The sequence below is a fragment of the Theropithecus gelada genome, chromosome 1 (assembly GCF_003255815.1).
Source record: "Theropithecus gelada isolate Dixy chromosome 1, Tgel_1.0, whole genome shotgun sequence".
NCBI lineage: Eukaryota > Metazoa > Chordata > Mammalia > Primates > Cercopithecidae > Theropithecus > Theropithecus gelada.
In genome coordinates this window covers 168,227,230-168,248,125 of record NC_037668.1, presented here as the reverse complement: position 1 = coordinate 168,248,125, position 20,896 = coordinate 168,227,230, and the positions used below count along the sequence as shown (strand labels likewise).

Sequence of the window (20,896 nt, the reverse complement as noted above, 5' to 3'; positions counted from 1 at the left end):
TTTTTTTTTTGAGACGGAGTCTCGCTGTGTCGCCCAGGCTGGAGTGCGGTGGCGCAATTCGGCTCACTGCAAGCTCCGCCTCCCGGGTTCACGCCATTCTCCCGCCTCAGCCTCCGAGTAGCTGGGACTACAGGCGCCCGCCACCTCGCCCGGCTAGTTTTTTGTATTTTTTTTTTTTAGTAGAGACGGGGTTTCACCATGTTAGCCAGGATGGTCTTGATCTCCTGACCTCGTGATCCACCCGCCTCGGCCTCCCAAAGTGCTGGGATTACAGGCTTGAGCCACCGCGCCCGGCCAAAAAGTTTCATTTTTAAGTGTGATATTACCTTGCATAATGGATAAAAATATAAAATCACAAGATTATATTTTATGCTTAAAGCATTCTTATTTGTGCATTCAAAAGATAACTATTTATATCTCAAACTATTAGTCTATATGTGACTATATTAAAAAAGTAAAATAAATGTCCACCAGTTTAATAGTGCTTGGTCTAACAGTAGAAATTATGACTATTAAACATATTTCTATTTATAAACACTGTATTTGGGTAAACATTCCAAGTGAGAGTATTTATCAACAAGCATACTGCTTTGTATCACACTGCAAATGAAAAATAACTTTCCACTCATATTTTCTCATGCTGTTTTTACATAATTAACTGGAGAGGTTGAAAATCTAAAAAGATTGCTATTTGTCCCAGACATGAAATAGTTAAAAGTGGTGTGTGCATGTGCGCGCGGGCACATGATCGTGTGCCAGGGTTTTAATAGGGCTTAACAACAAAAAGCTTCAGTCCCCCACTTTCCCTAGGTTTTGTTGTGGTGATTTTGCCTTGCTTAGGGCCATCCATCTGTTAATGTTGACTTGTAATACAGCTAAGCTCTCATGCTTGTTCAGTAGCATAGTTGAGGTGTCTGTGAGTCTCATGAAGACACACAGAAACATACACATTATAACTGCTAGACTAAGCCACGCATGGCTAATATGGAGCAATATCTCAGATATATATAAATTTTACATATTATTTAAAGAAATTTCTTATTCTTAGAATAGAAAATGTTAATAAATGTTTACAAGTAAATATTTTAAAACATAATTTCAGATTATAGACTTATGTTATCTTATATTTTTTCACTAAGTCTCCAGTATTCTATTCTAAAATAAAACTGATGAAAGAAGGTAAGTACGTAGGATTAAGACTGTTCTGCACCATGACCAGTGGTCGTATTCTCAATGGACTCACTGGCCCTGTTTTCAATAAAACCAGAGAAGGATCCTTTCCCTGGAGTCCTGTTAGGCTGGGGCTGCTGTTGGAACTGTCATCTTTACACAGAAGAGAAAAGGGTTGGGTTTTACAAATGTGGAGCCTAATTGGGAGATCTTCATGGCTGTACCCTTGACATTTATTTAAGCCTCATCAACAAAACGGGAAATAGCCATACTAATTAGCACACCAGCACACAAATTACTATTTGTTGGAGGTGGACTATAGATTCACAATCTATTCCAAAGATAAGCTAAATACTGGAAAACAGGTTTAAAACACAATCTTAGAACTTTGTTCTTTTTCTTTTCTACAGCACACAGATTATAAAACTTCACAATGTTTTACTTTAAAATACATTCTTGGAATTTAAATGATCATAATCTCATTTTCATCTTTTGAAAAACAGATGAAAATAAAGTCTCTCACTGACAAGTCTAGCTGGAAACTGGAAATGTAAAGTTCTTTAGACAACTGAGATCCACTTCTGAAATGAATAATCAAATGGACTAGGAATGGGATGAGTGAAGACTATACTCAATTTTACTCACAATAAAATGATATACTTAAGGTCTTATAAACTTATAAATAAGATATTTCTTGGTACAATAAGTTTATATTTCTATTCAAGTCACATACTGGGATCTATGGTCATCCCTACTTAGAATGAAGATGGATAATTTTAGGAGTCCTAACTACTTTAGTGATTAGAGATTATTAGTGATCCTGGACTGTAACTACCAAGAGAGAAGTCAGATGGTGCCATTGCTACAAAGACCTGGAGCTCAAGATATATGATACAGTAACCAGAAACAAATAGCTACCGATTATCAAGTACCAAGTATGTGGGAGATATTTTATATACATTATCTATAATGCCTACAGCATCCTGGGAAAATAACTTTTAGTATTATTTTACAAATGTAAAAATTAAGGCTTAGGAATATTTTGTTTTGCTCAATGTTAAATCCTAGTACCTTTTTCAAAGTTAAGCTGTGTCTGGCTCTAAACTCCGTATCTTTATTTCTAACTATCCCTCTTCCACAATCACTCCATCCAACACAAAGGCATGATGGTAGTGGTTAGATACCTAAGTTCTAGAATCAGTCTGCCTGCTTTTGAATTCCTATTCTGCTATTTATTACTTGTAGAACTTTGGGCACATTTATTAATCTCCGTTTGTTTCTAAATCTGTAAAATGGGGATAATAATTCTTGCCCTGACTGGATTGTTGGAAGTTTTAAATGAATCACATAAATACAAACATACACAGACAGCCTCACTGTTATTACAAAACTGTCCATCTTCCCTATGTCCTCTGAGGCTGCTCTAGCGAATTTTTCTATTATTTCAACTCTACAAAAATTTAAGTTTGAAAAATAGTAATAAGAACAAGAAAATTGTCTAGATTACAAAATCACAAATGTCCCTGCAGAAATTTGCCTTTAGGCAATTAAATTCACCACATAACAAATCTTTTAAGAGAATTTGGATACTTGAGCCAGTTCTAACACGACAGTGATGCTACTTGTCAGTAGCCTTACAGTAGGAAGAAAAGAGTGTATTTTATTTCCACTTGTACCTGTTTTCACCTTTTTTAATGAGGTTCAACAGCTAGTAAACTAAGCTGTCTTTGAGAGAGGTATTAATGAGACTGAGCATTTCAAATAATAAACAGCACAGAAGAGACTAAATGAAGAAAACCAAATTTCTGTCTTCCAGAACAAAAATCTTTGCCTCCGCTAGGTACCTCCACCAGAATGTGAGCTCTTGTGACGCTGAAAAGATTTGTGGATCCAAAATATCTACCTTGTTTCTTTGGAATGACTGGGTAATTCATAAGCAACTTTTTAAAAACCAAAACTTTGTGGATTATGAATCATGTAGCTGTGCTTTTCTCTTCATTTTGGCTGTGCAGGAAATAGGCCTTAACAGCTTCTTACTACATTTAACATTTTCCCTGCCTTAAAACTTACCTAATTTTAATACAGTTTAATCTTTCTATGGTTCTTTGTAAGACATGAAAGTATTTTTGGAAATAGGCAGAATATAAATGAATAGACATTAGTTTCTCTGGTATACATATTGATAACTAGACTTTGCCTTTAACCACATCCAAATATTTCTAGAAATATTACATATTTAGTTGAAAAGCTTAATATGCACAGATCCCAATATTATTATACTTGGAGAGTTAGGGTACAAGAATTTCTGGATTTGGTAATCATCATAAGACAGTATGACCAGGGCTCTAGCATCAGCTTTCTGCCTCTTCTATAACATACTGTATTATATTTCAATTAAATCAATGGGGCTGGATTATATCCAGAAAAGCAAACCAAAGAAGCTTCTGCAATATCAGACTGCAAAGAAAAGGCAGCAGACTATGGCTGATGACTTTTGATTTCCTTGCCCAATATGCAAATACAGTACCCTAAATTCATTTCCACTTGTAGCCTTTTTTGTTAGTGTAAGTGGCTCAATTCTCAGGAGAGAATTAAGGCAACATCAATCCATTAGGGTAGGCTGACCTTAAATTTATCAAACCCCAGATTTGTGGTACACATTTCCAGCCTCCAGGCATTTATAAATGCCGACTTGTTTTTGTTATTTTGCAAATATAACTTTTTGGCAAATAGCATTACAACAGTTTCCCCTTACCCATGGTGGATATGTTCCAAGACCCCCACGGGTGCCTGAAAGTGCAGTTAGTACCAAACCCTATACAAAGTATGTTTTTTCCCATACATACATACCTATGATAAAGTTTCATTTACAAATGAGGCACAGTAAGAGATTAATAACAATAACTGATAATGAAAAAGAACACTTATAATAATACTCAGAACAGCATGTAATTTAAATTTTATGAATTGTTTATTTCTGGGATTTTTCATTTAATATGTTTTGACCACATTGACTGCACGTAAATGAAACCTTGAAAAGCAAAATAGTGTAAAGCCATTAGAAACAGTAGACATCTTGTGAGATATTGTCACAGTCCTTAAAACCACTTCTCTGACAACTGCTTCCACTGTTCACCCCACTCACCCCTACTGCCCACCCCTACTGCCCTTGGTAACATGGTACTCTCCTTGCCTCTCTGGCTGGAGTTTATTGAACCAAAGATTAATGCCTGGGCCAAGCAAGCTGATTTCATTCTTCCTTAAGAAATTGGATTCTAGAATTATCCATTTCTAGTGGCTGCTTCAACTGAGGGCCTTTAAGATCTGTGTCAAGGACACAGAGAAGCTGAGAAAGCCAAAATACAGAATGCACAATGAACAAATAAGCAGAAAGAACAGGCCAAGTATTAAAGAGGGAATGGGAGGGGAAGAGAGAAATGAAGGAACAGGGGAGGGGAGAGGGAGGAAGATGGAGAAAAGAAGAGGAAGAAGAAAAGGGACACAGAGGGAGAGAGGGAGGGACGGAGGGAGGGAGGGAGACAGACAGTGAGAGATGAGATGAGTAGGGTAGGGAGAGAAGCTGATATTCTTCCCTGATTACTTTTTCCATTTCCTAGTTCTAATCCTACCAGAAGCCTGGATATATTCCTGCAATTCGATGTCCTAAAGAATGCCTTTATCCTTATAATAAATGGCTTGATATTATTTTATCTAATTTGTGAGTTTGCTAACACTATTAAAACTAAATAATTAAAATCAAGGATTTGACGATAATTTCAATGTAAATGTACCCTGCTCTTTTATAAATAAACTGTTGGCCACCAATTGGCTATCATTTCAAAGCAGTAACAACTCAATATCAATTCAAAGAAGTAACATTAGTAATGCAAGATAGCATGGACTCTGGAAGCCTTGGGAAAAAAATGTTAAGGGTGAAATGTAGCAGAAAAAAATTGCCAGAAGGCCCAAAATTTAGCTCTTTGTTAAATACATATGTGAATCTAAAACTAAAAAATCAAATTTCAGTTATAGAAAAAAATGCAAGCAAAATACTAAACTGTAATAGATACTAGTAGGCGAAAAATGATTGGGCATATGAACTCTTAAAAATTTTGCTATTAAGATATATATAACACAGGCTGGGCTCAGTGGTTCATGCCTGTAATCCCAGCACTTTAGGAGGCTGAGGAGGGTGGATCATGACATCAGGAGATGGAGACCATCCTGGCTAACATTATGAAACCCGGTCTCTACTAAAAATACAAAAACAAAATTAGCCAGGCTTAGTGGTGGGCACCTGTGGTCCCAGCTACTTGGGAGGCTGAGGCAGGAGAATGGTGTGAACCCGTGAGGCTGAGCTTTCGGTGAGCCCAGATCGTGCCACTGAACTCCAGCCTGGGGGACAGAGCAAGATTCCGTCTCAGAGAAAATAAAAAAAAAAAAAGGTATATACAACACACAGATATATTTACCTATTTATATAATGGGACACATAAAGAATAAAAAGAAACATATATACTAGGTATACACATTTCCTCAGATATTTATCATTTGAAAACAAAAGATTGTTATTCAGATATTATCAACATTTGCATCACAATTCTAAACACATAGGTTTAACAAATTCCTATACAGCAAGTACGAAAATCATGCTAGAATTCTTAAAGAATAAGCCCTATTCCTCTCAATTCCTGTATAGTTATTGCTGTCATGTCTACTGTAAACCATAAAATGCTAATGAATGCAGATAACTGAATTAATGATAATACATAATAGCCCTGAAGACTTAGTATAAGTATACACTGAATGGAACCCATTATTCTATAAGGTTTTCCATAACCTAATACAATTTTCTCTATCAGAATGTACAGTGTGAGGACTATAGTTAATAATACTGTGTTGTATACTAGAAAATTACTAAAAGAATAGATTTTAGGTGTTCTTACTTTGCAAAAAAACAGGTAACTTTGAGATAATAGTTGTGTTAATTTGCTTGAGTGTAGTAATCATTTTGTTACGTATATGTATATCAAAACATCATGTTATACACATTAAATATATGTAATAAATAAACTGTCTTTAGAAGTTAACAGAAAACAAAAACAGAAATCAGTAATGTATTCTGTAATTACATTATCATAAAAACGCTATGCCATGTTAAAAGAAAGACTTTAAAATTTTTTTTAGATCTACTTTACAGCATGGTGAATATAATTAACAAATAGAGTACTGTACATTTCAAAATTGCTAAGAGAGCAAATTTCAAATGTTCTTACCACAAAAAATGTTAAGTATTTGAGGTGATGGAAATGTTAACTAGCTTTATTTAATTATTCCACATTATATTAATGAATCATAACACTACTTTAGACCCTATAAATTTATATAATTATAAACAGTCAACTTGTAATGAAATATAAATTAATTAAAATATGAGGAGCTAATAATTGTCATAACATGAAACTGATATTTAGGAAACGTGTTTCTCCAATATAAATCTTTTTTTTTTTTTTATATCTTAAAGTATCCTATAGGTAACAAAGATCTCATATTCTTTTTCACAGAAAATCTACTTGCCATGGTAAAGATAACCTAAATGCTCCAACATTAAGCCAGTAAACATTTTACGACAGTATTTGAGATGTTAAAGCTTGAAAAAAGACAAGAATTGCGCATATTAGTGGTGGGGAAAAAACAACAGAAAAATCAATAGCAAATCCATCATTAGTTCACGCATTAATAAATGTTCTCCAGTTAACAGCAGTAACAAGAAAATGTTTCTGACTTCTGGAATAATTATTTTACTGAAGGGCTTATTCTAGAACAGACAATCACTATTGACTATCGGTATGCTACAATTATGCAATTCTAATGTGAAAATATCAGCTTAAAAAATAAATAAATCAGAAGGAAATACTCAGTATGTTACAAAAATAGTCCCATGAAGTCAGAGAATTTTTGTGTTTTCCTTTTATATATACCTGGTATCTAGAAAAGTGTCTGGCATATAGTGTTGATGAATGACTGAATTAATGGGATTTTTTTTTTTTTCCTACAAAGGCCTGGAGTTTCAGTACAGCTTCACTATCCTTTCCCATTCTTAAAGACTTTAAGAATGTTAAGACTGTTAAGGTTTGAATTTTGTCCTCTCAAAATCATGTTGAAATTTAATTGCCATTGTAATGGTATTAAGAAGTGGGACTTTTAAGAGGTGATTAGGCCATGAGGGTTCTACCCTCTTGGGTGGGATTAGTGCTGTTATAAAAGGGTGAGTTTGCCCCCCTCATCTCTCTTGCCTTTCTGCCTTCCACCATGGGATGACACAGCAAGAAGGACCTCATAAGGTGCCAGTGCCTTGATCTTGGACCTTCCAGCCTGCAGAACTGTGGGAAATAAACTTCTGTTCTTTACAAATTACCCAGTCTCAGGTATTCTGGTACAGCAGCACAAAATGGGCTCGAAGACAAAGACCCATGGAAGCACTTTATGGCCATGTATATTTCTGTGGCGCCTGGCTAACCAGGAAAGCTAACTGAGCGTCAGAGATAGGGTTTCACCTCCTTCTGCCACTGATCAGTTATGAGACTTATGGCAAGTCTTGTGACCATTCTAGCTATCAATTTTCTCATCTGCAAACCTTGGCAACTGTAATAAATGAAGCTTTGCAGCCACTTCCAGTTCTGTAATTTTGTAGCTAGAGTCCACTCAAGAATTCTTTGTTGAAGCTAGTTTTCTAAGGATACGATTTGGTATGTACCAATTTTGTTTAGTTAGAGCCTTCATAAATGCACTTCTGAAAAAAAAAACCAGAAACACTTATAGCTATGATTCTGAACACTCTGTCACTTGAGACAATATTTTAAGTAGCATATAAAAAGAAGCTTTAAATATTTATAGCAGATAAAATAATCTAACTTTAGAAAAGAACAGACTTATAGTACAGTAGTTCAGATTTTAATTTCTATAGACTATTTTAATGGCCAAATACCCATGTATAAGATTGATTTTATTTTTGTAGTAAAGGAATCCTCTGATTTCCAGTTTATCATCAAGATATCCACATTCTATAAGAATCACACATTCAATTGTCTTTTCCCTCACTGGACTATGAGATCTATGACGGCATGGGCTAACAAAGCATGTGGAGACTGATATCTGAAACATTTGACTCTCGATCCCCTTGTAGCCTTCCCAGATTCCACCTACTCCTCCCCTTGACCAATACTGCAGGTTTTCTTATAAATGGATCCAAATTGTACCTAAATAATTTATTGGAATTATATAATTTGAGAATGTGGAGGAATGAAGGGTAAATAACCTTACTTACCTGAGCAAGCTTACGCTTTTCTGAGTTTCCTCCCTTTTCATTGTGTAATTTGTAAACTGGTGTATATTGTACAGAACTAGAACAGGTCCCATAATCTTCATCATTTTCCTACATATGAAAAAATATACCGGCAATAATTGTAAGGCACTCCTTTTATTACTAATGTCTTAGATTAATAAACAAAGTATCTGATACACATACAAGTAGCAAAATAACACTTCAGCTTTAAGTGTAAAGAATCTAAGAAGAAAATGCATTTTTCTATAATCGAAATTAATAAATTTAATTTAATAAGGTTAATGATCAATGATCTTAATTATATTACAAATTTAATTTAATAAAAATAATTTAAAATCGTAGATTACTTTGAATAATCTGAATAAAATTTATATAAAGATAATTTTCTATCACTACAGTGGAAGTTTTTAGTAGTATGTTTTCTCCAAAGGTAAAAATTCAAAACATAACAACTGATAATAAAATCTGCAAAGATATAAATTAAAATCAACACACATATACACATATTTATATATCTGCAATATTCATAGCTTAAATACATACATAATTTTTTGTAAATTAAGAACATTCTTCATTTTAAAGTAATACTATTGGAATGAGACTATCAAAACAAATGATGGCGTTCCTGGATTACTTCTACGCAAAAGATATATTTAAAAAAAATCTTAGCATAAAGCAAGAACTTCAATTGTGATATTAAGGCAATTAACTTTATGAAAACATACATCCTGTTAAAGCATCTTTGAAGATTTCCATAGTTCTGTGATAAAATATGCAAACAGTAAAGAGATTATTCAGTGAATGCATACAGAATAGCAGATAGTTGCCAGAGGGCTTGTTATAAAAAAAACATTCTTGAGCAAAGGGCTAAGCATATTTCAAAAGTCATTAAAAACATAAATTTCTAATTTGTAAAGTATAAACTTCAAATTAATACAAGAATCAAGGTAAAAAGGAAAAAAAGTGAATATGACATACCTTGTGTTTTAGTTTACTCTTCACTTCCTTTAGTCCCAGCTTTGCATGATTTTTTGCCTAGAAAATGATAATAAATGTGCCTGGCTCAGGATAGTTCCATTACCATTTAAAGAATAAGTATACAAGACCACATCTAATGACAATTACTAACTATTCATATGATTTAGAAAAAGAACAGATTATAATCTTAACACTCTATTTTCAGGGATACACATTATCACTTACTATTTTATTACACCTAAATCAGTTGGTAAAACCATTAGTCTCTTCTTTGTATACAAGTATCATATGAAGGCTAACATTTAGCCTATGTTGTTTCCTAAACTATTAAGAACACAAAAGGAATAAACCAGATTACTAATGTTAAAACTGTTAACAAACTGGAGGAACAGAGAAAGTACATCCCAGCAGCAAGTTATTTGGGCAGATGTTTAACTTGAAGAAACTTTGGCAATTTTACAAAGCTTTATTAAGCGCTTTTACAGACAGACACAGAATTTTATTAGCAGAGCCATCTTAATGGAATGGTATTTTATATATAGTTTTTCTGGTAAAAATTAAAAGTCATTTAACAATTTAAAGCTATACTCATGTTTCACAGGGAATCTGGCCACAGCATTTGAGTTTCTCACACCCTGCTGTGATTCCTGTGGGGTATAACTTAACTAAAGACAACTGGGGGCTTTCATGAAAGCCCTAGCCTTTGTTCCACTAGAAATTCCTACTCACAGTGGCCAAGGTGAAAAAGAAGAGAAAAGGAATTCATATTTTGTTTCCTAAATATATGACTGTGTGCTTAGCATGCATTATCTTAGGTAGTTATCACAACAATTCTGTAAGATTAGTACTACTATAATCACATTTTAAAACAAGGATAGTGACTCAGGGAGACTGTAATCTAGCTAACTATCCTCTAATCCACTTGATCACATTAATCTTTTCAGATACTCTACAGAGTTGAGGCTACTAGTGTCAGTCTTTCCCATGGTTCTATAATTCCATAGTGCACTGATTCATTTAAATAATTGTTGTCCTATGTCCTTCTCTGACTTCCTTCAGATTACCTGAAGATGGGATATAGGTTCTCTCTATCCTTTTCAACTTACCAGTTTGAAGCTTAACAAAATGCATGTATTCTCCAGAGAAATGCTCCAAGCAAATGGCTTTGGTAATAATTTAAAATTGAGACCTAACAAGAAAGATGACTTTGAAAACCGCTTAGCCAAATAAAATATGAATTACACTTTGCTGTTATTCTTAAATTTATACAAGTGTGTATGATAACTCTAGTTTTCTGTATGACCCCTATCAGCATGGAAAAACATATGCATGAAAAGCACAGGAAAAAATTGTAACCATAAAAATAAGTATAAAAATGTTGTAAGAACAGGACGGAATCATTATTCGCTTTGACAAACACATACTCAGTATTTCTGTAGTATGTTCAAAGTGCAGAGCAAAGTGATAGGAAAACAAATATAAAAGTAGGGACAGTATCTCTTACTGTACCTTCATGCTCTGCTATAACTCCAATGATGAGTATAAAGCCTAGTTCATGATAGGCACTCAAATAATTTGTGAATAAATGAGATAGAGGTAAAAACATGATTCCTACTTTTGAAAAATTTACTACCTATAGAAAACCAAGGTAAGTAAATTCCGTTATACCACACAACAGAAATTGGGAGTTTTATTCATAGCAATTTGTGGTAAAAGAAGGAATTTCAGAGTACAGATATCAGAAAATAAGCAGTCTGGAAAGATCAGTTTTAGAGACAACTACAAAGGTCACAAAATGACTGACTTACCTGCCCCAAACTTCTGGATTCAGGGATGATATGATCACAAGATAAATGATAAAAGTGATTAGGTATATTCTAAAGACCTTAATTCACCTGAAATTAATTAATTTAGGGAATAATTCTCCAGAGTAGAATTTTTTTTTTTTTCCCTGAGACAGAGTCTCACTTTGTGGCCCAGGCTGGAGTGCAGTGGCGCAATCTTGGCTCACTGCAACCTCCACCTCCCAGGCTCCAACAATTCTCCTGCCTCAGTGTCTCAAGTAGCTAGGACCACAAGCACACGCCACCACACCTGGATAATTTTTGCATTTTCAACAGATAGGTGGTTTCATCATGTTGGCCAGGCTGGTCTCAAACTCCTGACCTCAAGCGATCCACCGGCCTTGGCCTCCCGGTGCTGGGATTACAGGCGTGAGTCACAGCACCCGACCCAAAGAACAGAATTTTTAATTTGAAAAGATTTTACTTCCTTGCAGAGAAGAGTTCAAAATAAAATACTCCACTGATTAGAAGGATAAATTTTAAAATAATGAATAGGGTTTTGAATATGTTTGCTTCATTGCTGTGCTTTTGTGAAAAATATGAGGGAAATTAAGGCAAGACACATATTTGGCAAAACAATACAACTTCAAGACTAAAAAAAAAAACCCTCAACTGCCTGCTCCAGAAGAAAATGAAGGGCTATTGACTGTGAAACTATTTTTAGAATATTAAATGAATATGAGAAACAAGGATCAACATTACTTTGCTTTTTCACATGGTAGTTGTGTGCTATTTCAGTGTGAAAAAAAAATCTCTTCAAAAACTGCACTTAAACCACCAGAAAGGTTTCCTAGGAAAGCCATAGAACAATGAAACAAATGCAGAGGCTGAAGTTTCTAAGGCAAAATGATAACCTTGTCTTACTTTGGCTTTATGGTTAGGGTTCAAATAACTATAATTTTGGGACTGTATTTTTTAATCAATTCTATAGATTAGCTTCCCTACTATAAAATTTAATATTTGAATGGAATTTTTAAACAGAAAGAGTGGCCACATTATCACAATTTTCAGTCAAGGAATAACAGAAGTTCTAAACTTTTATTAAAATATACTATTTTATTATTAATTCAACCACATCAATTCATTTACTGAGAAAAGCTTTTGAAGACAAATTCTTACAAAATAAAAACTATTGCCTTAAATATTTTTAGAAATATAAAATATATGACCTATTGAATTTTTAAAAATGTATTGAACACAACCCACTAGCTTCCCTCCTGAGAAGTTACTAGACTAGTATTAAGACAGAAATGTACATAGACAAAACAAGTGTGGAAACAGAAGGTCCTACAGATACAAAAATACGTATATAAACATTTTTGTGTAGGGTTGAGAAGACAAAAATATGTGTATAAACTTTTTTTGTGTAGGGTTCAGAAAAATTTTTCAGGGGAAATAATGTCTGAACTAAGTCCTACAAAATGAACTGGTGTTTTCTAGGTGGATAAAGGCCAAGAAACTGACATTCCAATTAATAGGAATGGTTTGACCAAGAATCAAAGGGCAGAGGAGAATATCTTATATTCATGAAACGAAGAGCAGGTAAGTATCTTCAGAGATATGGAAGGTTCTGAGGTGTAGGGGGAAAAGGAACTAGACATGAAGGGTTGGGTTTTGAAGGGTCTTAATTGTCATATTAAAGAGTTTTTTTACTTTATCATTTATTGTTTACTTTATTATTCTTACTATTATTTCTGGTTTTTTTCCTATAAGTCTTAGAGCAAGGGTGTCCAATCTTTTGGCTTTCTTGGGCCATACTAGAGGAAGAAGAATTGTCTTGGACCACACATAAAATACACTAACATTAACAAAAGCTGATAAGCTAAAAAAAAAAAAAAAAAAAAAAAGAAGGAGAAGGAGAAGAAGGAGGAAAAGAAGAAGAAGAGGAGGAGGAGGAGGAGGAGGAGAAGGAGAAGGAGAAGGAGGAGGAGGAGAAGAAGGAGAAGGAGAAGAAGGAATAGAAGGAGGAGAAGGAGAAGGAGGAGGAGAAGGAGAAGGAGAAGGAGAATAATAATAATAAGAAGGAGAAGAAGATTACAAGAAAAATCTCGTAATGTTTTAAGAAAGTTTAAGAATTTCTGTCGGGGCTAGGTGCAGTGGCTCACACCTGTAATCCCAGCACTTTGAGAGGTGGAGGTGGGCAGATCACTTGAGGTCAGGAGTTTGAGACCAGCCTGGCCAATATGATGAAACCCCATTTCTACTAGGAAGACAAAAATTAGCCAGGCGTGGTGATGGGTGCCTGTAATTCTAGCTACTTGGGAGGCTGAGGCAGGAGAATCGCGTGAACCTGGAAGGTGGAGGTTACAGTGAGCAGAGATCGTGCCACTGCACTCTAGCCTCGGTGACAGAGTGAGAATTTGTCTCAAAAAAACAACAAAAAAGAATTTGTATTGGGCCTCATTCAAAGCTATCCTAGGTCACACGCAGACCACAGGTCATGGGTTGAACAAGCTTGCCTTAGAGACTCACTGAAGAATGTTAATAGACGGTAAATGCATCTTTGAGGGAAAAGACCTTGCTACATTTTTCTTTTTTTTTTTTCCCCCTACTTGAGCCACAAGTACACAGCAAGAATGTAAAATGTTGTTAAATGAAATAATGACATTTTACAAAATGGCATCCCATCATGAACTGTTTCAATTTGCTGCACAACTTTGCTGATAGCTTTGAAATAAAATGAGAACCATTTTTAGATTATATAAAAGAAACTACCCTCTGCATGCAATGTTATAATTTTAACAATTGAATTTTCTTTGGTCAATATTAATCCTAAAATTTTTAGGTTTATTTAAAAGAAAAATAGAAAATATTCAGAATTTACATGACTATCATCTAGGAAAATGTTATATAATTTCATAAGTAGGATTTTTAAATATCAAAAAAACTTACAAATTTATATGCTGTCCGTACAGCAGGGGTTGCTTTGGTCATTGCTGTGTTGAATAGTGCACCTCCTTTCTGCAAAAGAAAAATGGAAAGACGTTTGGCCAAAATGTCCTGAAAACAAAGTATTATAGTAAGTTGCATAAAAAAAGAGCTTTACTCACAACTTAAAGACATACACAAATTATTTCATGTTCAGTGTTTTCAAGTTTCTATGTACTATATAATTTCAAACAAAATGTACACTTTCCACTTTATTCTTTAGTTGATATAATACATCACTTAAACATCATTTCTTCCTTGAAGGTTAGGTAGACTTGAGCAATATGACTAGTAATTTGAATATATTTAAAGCTTAATAAGAAAGAAATACAAGTTTATCAGCTGTTTTAATATTGGGCAAATAAAGTCTCTGTCGGAGAAAGTTTCATATTTAAAAATCATATTAACAAAACTACATTACCACAAATTATAAAATTGCCATCAAATCCTACTAACCCACCTAATTTCTTCTTCTGGAAAATAATATAAGAAAAACAAGATTTGGCAGGAAAATCTTGCTTTTCAAAATGAGCCATTTATCTTTAGACCAAAACTTTCCATTTAAAAATTATCTTAATGAGTATCAACAAACTATAAACATAAAATAAGAATATTTAAAATATGACAAAATATACAAACATTTCAAATATTTCAAATAAACAGCATAAGTATAAACAGCATACTTTTGCTGAACATTTCTCCATTTATATTAGAGTAAAAGAATAACATTTGAAAGCTTATGATTACCTTGACTGTATGAACCCATTGTTGATATGACCTTGGGTTCCCTGGAATATATAAAAATGAGATGCCAGGAATGGTTGATCAAAAATAAATCATAAACCAAAATTTATCAAGATAAATTGTAAACCAAAATTTATCAAGAACTAGTATTTGTACAATTTTTAGTAGGCAAATTTTATATGCACTGTTGTAAAAGAAGCAATAAAAGCAATGGCATCATAAGAACTAATAAATTGCCCTAATTCTTAGGAATAGAGTAATTAGCAATTTTAGGAATAACAGAGAATCACTTTTTCTTCATCCATATCTGAAACCTAACAGTGTTCAATCTTCTTTCACTTTAATATTAGCCTCAGAGGAGAAAATATAACCAACCTCTCTTTTGAAATCCAAATTTCTTATGTTTTTCAAACTGACTTTTCAATGTTTAATATCTATGTTGTTTTGTAAACTTTGCCTCTTTTACACAATTAGGTTTATTTTAAAATAATATTTCATGTACATAGAGAACTTTAAAAAAACTAGAAGAAAATTTAGAAGTGCAAAAACTTTGGCAACAAAAAAACATTCTTCTACAACTGCTAAATATTAACAGAGATTAGTAGCTAACTTTATTTTAATGTAAGCTTGCAGTTTTAGTTTTGAAAATATCCTCTAGTTGTAAATCTGTTAAGTTAGAAAACTATTACCCAAGGAAATGTGAAGCAAATGCAGCTTTTAGGTTATAGGTTGTCGTGATTATGAAAAAGCTCAAGCACTAAAAAAAGTAGTTCTAATAATATCTGGCAATCAACATATCTGGTTCCAAACTGATAAATACTTTAGTCAATAAGATGATATCAGAAGGTAAAAAAAGAAATACATATACAACTTATCTAATCTTTCCCATAAACTGATCTCAGTTAGATTTCAGCTACCTTCTTGTTTAAAAACTTAAATACTCCCTAAGTCACAGGGGTAAAAAGTCACAATAAAGAAACAAAATCCCAGGTCTGTTGTAGTGGCTCCTACCTATAGTGCCGGCTACTTGAAAGGCTGTGGCCGGGGCACTGTTTGGCCCAGGAGTTCAAGGTGGCAGTGTGCTAAGATTATGCCACTGCACTCCAGCCTGGGAGACAGGGCAAGACTCCATCTCTCTCTCTCTTTTTTTTTTTAAGTCCCAATGGCTACTCAGACACTATCCAGTACAAAGAACCCCTAAAACATACTGTTCTCCTCTACTTTGTGGCTGTGGATTTTAAAAGATGTATCACCTTGCTCTTACAAAATAGAGACAAAATGATCTCAGTCCCAAAATTTCTTTCTAGCTGTTATCTTTGCATCTCTGATCAACATCAGGCAAGTGAGTCCAGCTCTGGATTCACTTCTATATTTAAAATCTTACTCTAATTTAAAAGAAATCTCAAGAAACAATTTTTATTCTGCAAAACATCTCTGACTACTCAGAACACAGCACTGCACCTTTTCTGGGGATGAAATATGACAACAAACTTTTTTTTTCACATTATTTAACTTGTGAAATAACTACAGCAAAATGTAACTACCTAAAATAACCTTTGTAAAAATAAGTTGTACTGTTTAAAAGGTATGAGTTTCAGGTGATATTTGGTTTGACTAAACTTTTAAAAGTATATTTCCCTTGTAAAATAGTAAAACATTCCAAGTTATCCTACCAACTTATTTCTCAGAGATATTTTTAAACTACAAAATAAACCACAGATCTTTACTCATCCAGATTATTCATATATGTTTATTTCTGTATTTAAAGAGCTCTCATCAGTTCATATACTTATTACTTCTCTACTAAAAATGGTTGAGTGGAAATCATATATTTAAGACTTTGTTATTATTCACAGTATTCTGGAAAGTGTTTTAATTGTTTTCCCAAAATAAATGTAAGAAAGTGGAGGAAGAAACACCAGTTTAGCATTCTGTAACCTTTGTCAATTCAGAAAACAATTTTTTAAAACCTCTGAACCACAAAGAAACTAGCTATCATAAAAGTTTCAAACCATTGTAGAAAGGTTAGGGTCTTATTTAGAACTATGAGGAATAAAAAAGCTAATTTTCAGCTCTGTACAAGTCATCACATGTTTTTATCTACATTATTTGAACTGTATTTTTCTACTGTAGAATAGGCAAACAGTGCCATAAGTGGTCAGTTCAATGAGAAGGAAGTGGGCTTTGAAGTCCAATGGACCTTTGGAGCTCAGGCCTACTCTATCCTTGTGAAGGATGTGATTTAGGATAAGGTCGTTAACTTGGCTGAGCATCAGGTTCTTCATTCATCAAATAAGCATAATAGTCATTGCCCTTCAGGATTATTGTGAGGATGAAAGAGAATGATTAAACAATGTTTGGTATGGTACATAGTATATTGAAGAAATATCATAAATGATCATTATTACTATAAATAATTTGCCAAAACAGAAAACTGGGGTTCTATGATGACGTATTATTCACTCATGTTCTCAAGGCTAGCAACTGAAAAAGAATAATCATCTAGGATTTTAGTTCCCGGTTCATTATTCCTTCAAGTCTGAAAAACTACGTCTAAGACTGCTATGTAAAATATGATTAAAACTTAAGTTATACAGAGTTTCCTCTATATCACACCCAAGGCAATTATATTTGAAAGGGAAAGGGACTGCTCAAGGCTAATACCCTGAAAAAGAAGGTTAATAGAGAGAATTACCAGTAATAATCTAAAATTTCATAATATAGGGGCAAGGAAGTCCCTTGCTTTGATGTTAGGAAAACATGGTACAATTTAGGCAGATTCCTATTTTAAAAGTTTTAAGGGCTAATTGTGCCTCTAAATTTCAGTGCTTTTATGATTTAAGGTTCCTATTTCCACAATATTTATGAGAAAAGCACATTATTCTTTAGTAGTATTAGAAAAGAAGCTGTTGTTCTTCTAAAAATTAATTTGAATGCTGAAGAAATCCCTCAGAATCCTTCTTTTAAAATAACTGGATTATGGCAATAATACGCATTACTGAGGAAATCCTTAACATTATTTTTGTTAACAAAACAAGTGATTTTCTCACACTCAAGGACAACATATCTATTTCTCACTTATGCCAAGACTTTCTCTTCAAATGTACTTGCTTAAATTTCAGTAATTTGTACTTATTTATCTCAAAATATAAATTGGTCTAAATTGTTCAACAAGGCCGGAAAAATGCCATTAAAACTGATATTACCTACCGCTTCCTTCAAATTCCTTTGATACCTTAGTCAGTAAAACTAAATAAGAATGGAAAAATAAATAAAAGAACAAATAAAAGACTCATCAGATTATATGTGTAAACTAAGGAAGAAACACATGCTAGTGATGGAGAGTAACTATACACTCCTCATAAAAAGAATCTGAAAACATTTCTCCTTTTTAAAGTTAACTTGGTGTAAATTTAAAAACTAGTTTTCTTTTAAATGAAAAAAATATTTAAAGAGAGAATATGTGCTTAACTACTCAATATTCTTTACCTGCTTTTTCACAGACCAATACTATGTTTACTTAAATGCATCCTTTGTTCTACTCCTGTCCTGTTTTATTATCTTTTAAACTCCATGATTATTCTTCCCTTTACACATTCCTTTTAAGTTAAGTTAAAATTTTCCTTTTTAGTTAAGGTCAAAGATGTTGCAAGGGTCTCATGAAGGAATAAGGTGTGACATGGATTTCCTTAATAGTCCTGCTGAGGGCTCACAGGTCAGAGGCAGGTTTTAAAAACATGCATGCATTCACAGATTCTGTAACCATACACTTCTAGATTCAAATGTGAATCTAGATGTTCCTTATCTGATTGTCCTGCACTGTATATTTTTAATCAGAGCCACAATAATGATAAAGCTCCATCATATTCATATTCATTTTATCATAACCATCGGCATTAACAAAAATAGTGTATAAACTACTATTGCAATGATAAAGAAGAGAAAATACATGTTTCTCTGAAATTTCCTAATTATTTTTGCTTAAAGGAACATAAGTTTTTCTCAGCTTTAATGTTAATTTCTGCCACAGTGGTCTTTCTAGGACTTTATGTATAAAAAATCTACAAGAAAATCAAAAGAGATGAGAATTTTGCTTTGATTCAATCAGAGTAGGAAAGGGTTAAGTATTACTCTTGTTTACTGAATGTTTTTGCATTAAGAAAATCTATTATAAAAAAACAGGATATCTTTGAAGTCACATAGACACATGTGGAATTGAGACTCTGGCCACTACTGGCTGTGTGACCTTGAGTGAATTATTGAGCTGAATACTCAATAAAAATGAGCTAATGAAAGTATCTCCTTGGGTGTTGTGAGGATTAAATGAGATAATATTTGTAGAGCTCTTGGGAGAGTTTCTGCCACATACTAGTGCTCAATAAATATAAGCAATTATTATATTACTATTATCAGGAGAGAAACAACAATGTTAGATCAGTTTACTTCTTTGAAGCATAGGTTGATTTCATGACATCAACATATTCTTCTTTCTCACAAGGGTAGTGTGAATGACAAATGTTTGGAACTGACCTCTAGGAACCATTTTGTAAAGACACACACACACACACACACACACACACACACACCCCTAGCTGGATGGATATCTTCTAATTAATAGTTAGAACACTGCTAATTTTTATTATATTAGTCATCTTTTTATTTCAGATTCTAACACATTTGAGTTTATTTTCATCTACAAAAAAAGTCTGTGTATCTATAACATAACATAGAATAATTTTAAAATAATGCTTGACAGGCACAAATTTCTAAGGAACTTTCTTGCTGTACTCACTGGAATTAATATTTGTCAAATTAGGCTTTCCTTTTAGATAAGTACTGGCTCTCTCAAATTAAAATAAGAGTTCAAAACCTTTTCATTTTAATAAAGAACAACAAAATAGTGGGCATTAAGTTGTATTGAAAATGTAGCAATTTCTAAGTCAGATACTAATTGGCAATCATATTCTCCTAACCTTTTTTAAACAATAAGGCTTTTCATGAAAAATTTTAGTAGGCCCTCCCACCAGAAAAGTCACCTATCTCTACTCTATTACAGAGGTACCTGGATCAATGGTTAAGATTACAGAATTTAACTGTACAAAAGGATCATAGTTCTAGCCTCTTATTGTCACAAAATGTCATCTTCAATTCTATAAAAGCTACTAGCCCCACGGGTCATAAAGATAATGAGACAGCAGTTATGTAAATACTGAAGAGATGCCTCAAGCAACTTGTCCATGAGCTGACAATATTTTGCTTGTCTGAATTGAGAAGTAAAAAAGCATTATTTTAACACAAAAGTTCAATTGAAGCTAAATTTTTACCCATGAACTGAGGGAAGCAAGGAGCTGAATGATTCCACATTCAGCTTCCTTGCTGAGTCAAGCAAACTAACTTTTCCCCAAGCTAAATGCTTTCAATGAAATGCTATACTTAAAGTTCCACAACTGCTGAGTTCATTTGTACTTCCTTTAATGAACCAATTATCTCAATGGTTTCTATATTTTCATGATGGGAAAATGAATCTTAAAAATAACGTTAAATTTTGTGGAATGTGTAGAGGAGTACCTATTACATTTTGTCTTTTCATGTTTCATTTCTCAATTCCAGCATCTATTTATTTACACATAGACCGAAATTTTTTTTCCTCAAAACAAACATACAAAGAAGTTTTAAAAATTGCTATTATACCAGGTCAAACATTAACACACTAAGATATAGAATACAGGGATTTTTGTTTATTTAGTACACCTAATATTTAGAACAGTGCCTAATACATTGTAAGCACCCAGCAAATACTCAGTGAATGAACAGGTCATTTCAAGGACTCAAGCAAAATGCTCTGCAAGTCAAGACTATACACCACAGCAATCGTGCAAAAATATCA

The 20,896-nt window shown here is 33.4% G+C and overlaps 1 protein-coding gene across 1 annotated transcript in view; it reads right to left on the bottom strand.

The window, feature by feature from the left end:
* DENND1B (DENN domain containing 1B) overlaps nt 1-20,896 on the bottom strand; it is a 273,717-nt gene that overhangs the window by 18,890 nt on the left and 233,931 nt on the right. Inside the window, exons 17-20 of the mRNA XM_025365141.1 lie at nt 15,013-15,053; nt 14,230-14,298; nt 9,494-9,550; nt 8,498-8,605 (exon numbers count right to left, since the gene is read on the bottom strand). Coding sequence (XP_025220926.1) covers nt 8,498-8,605; nt 9,494-9,550; nt 14,230-14,298; nt 15,013-15,053 — 275 coding nt within the window. The remainder of the gene's footprint in view (nt 1-8,497; nt 8,606-9,493; nt 9,551-14,229; nt 14,299-15,012; nt 15,054-20,896) is intronic.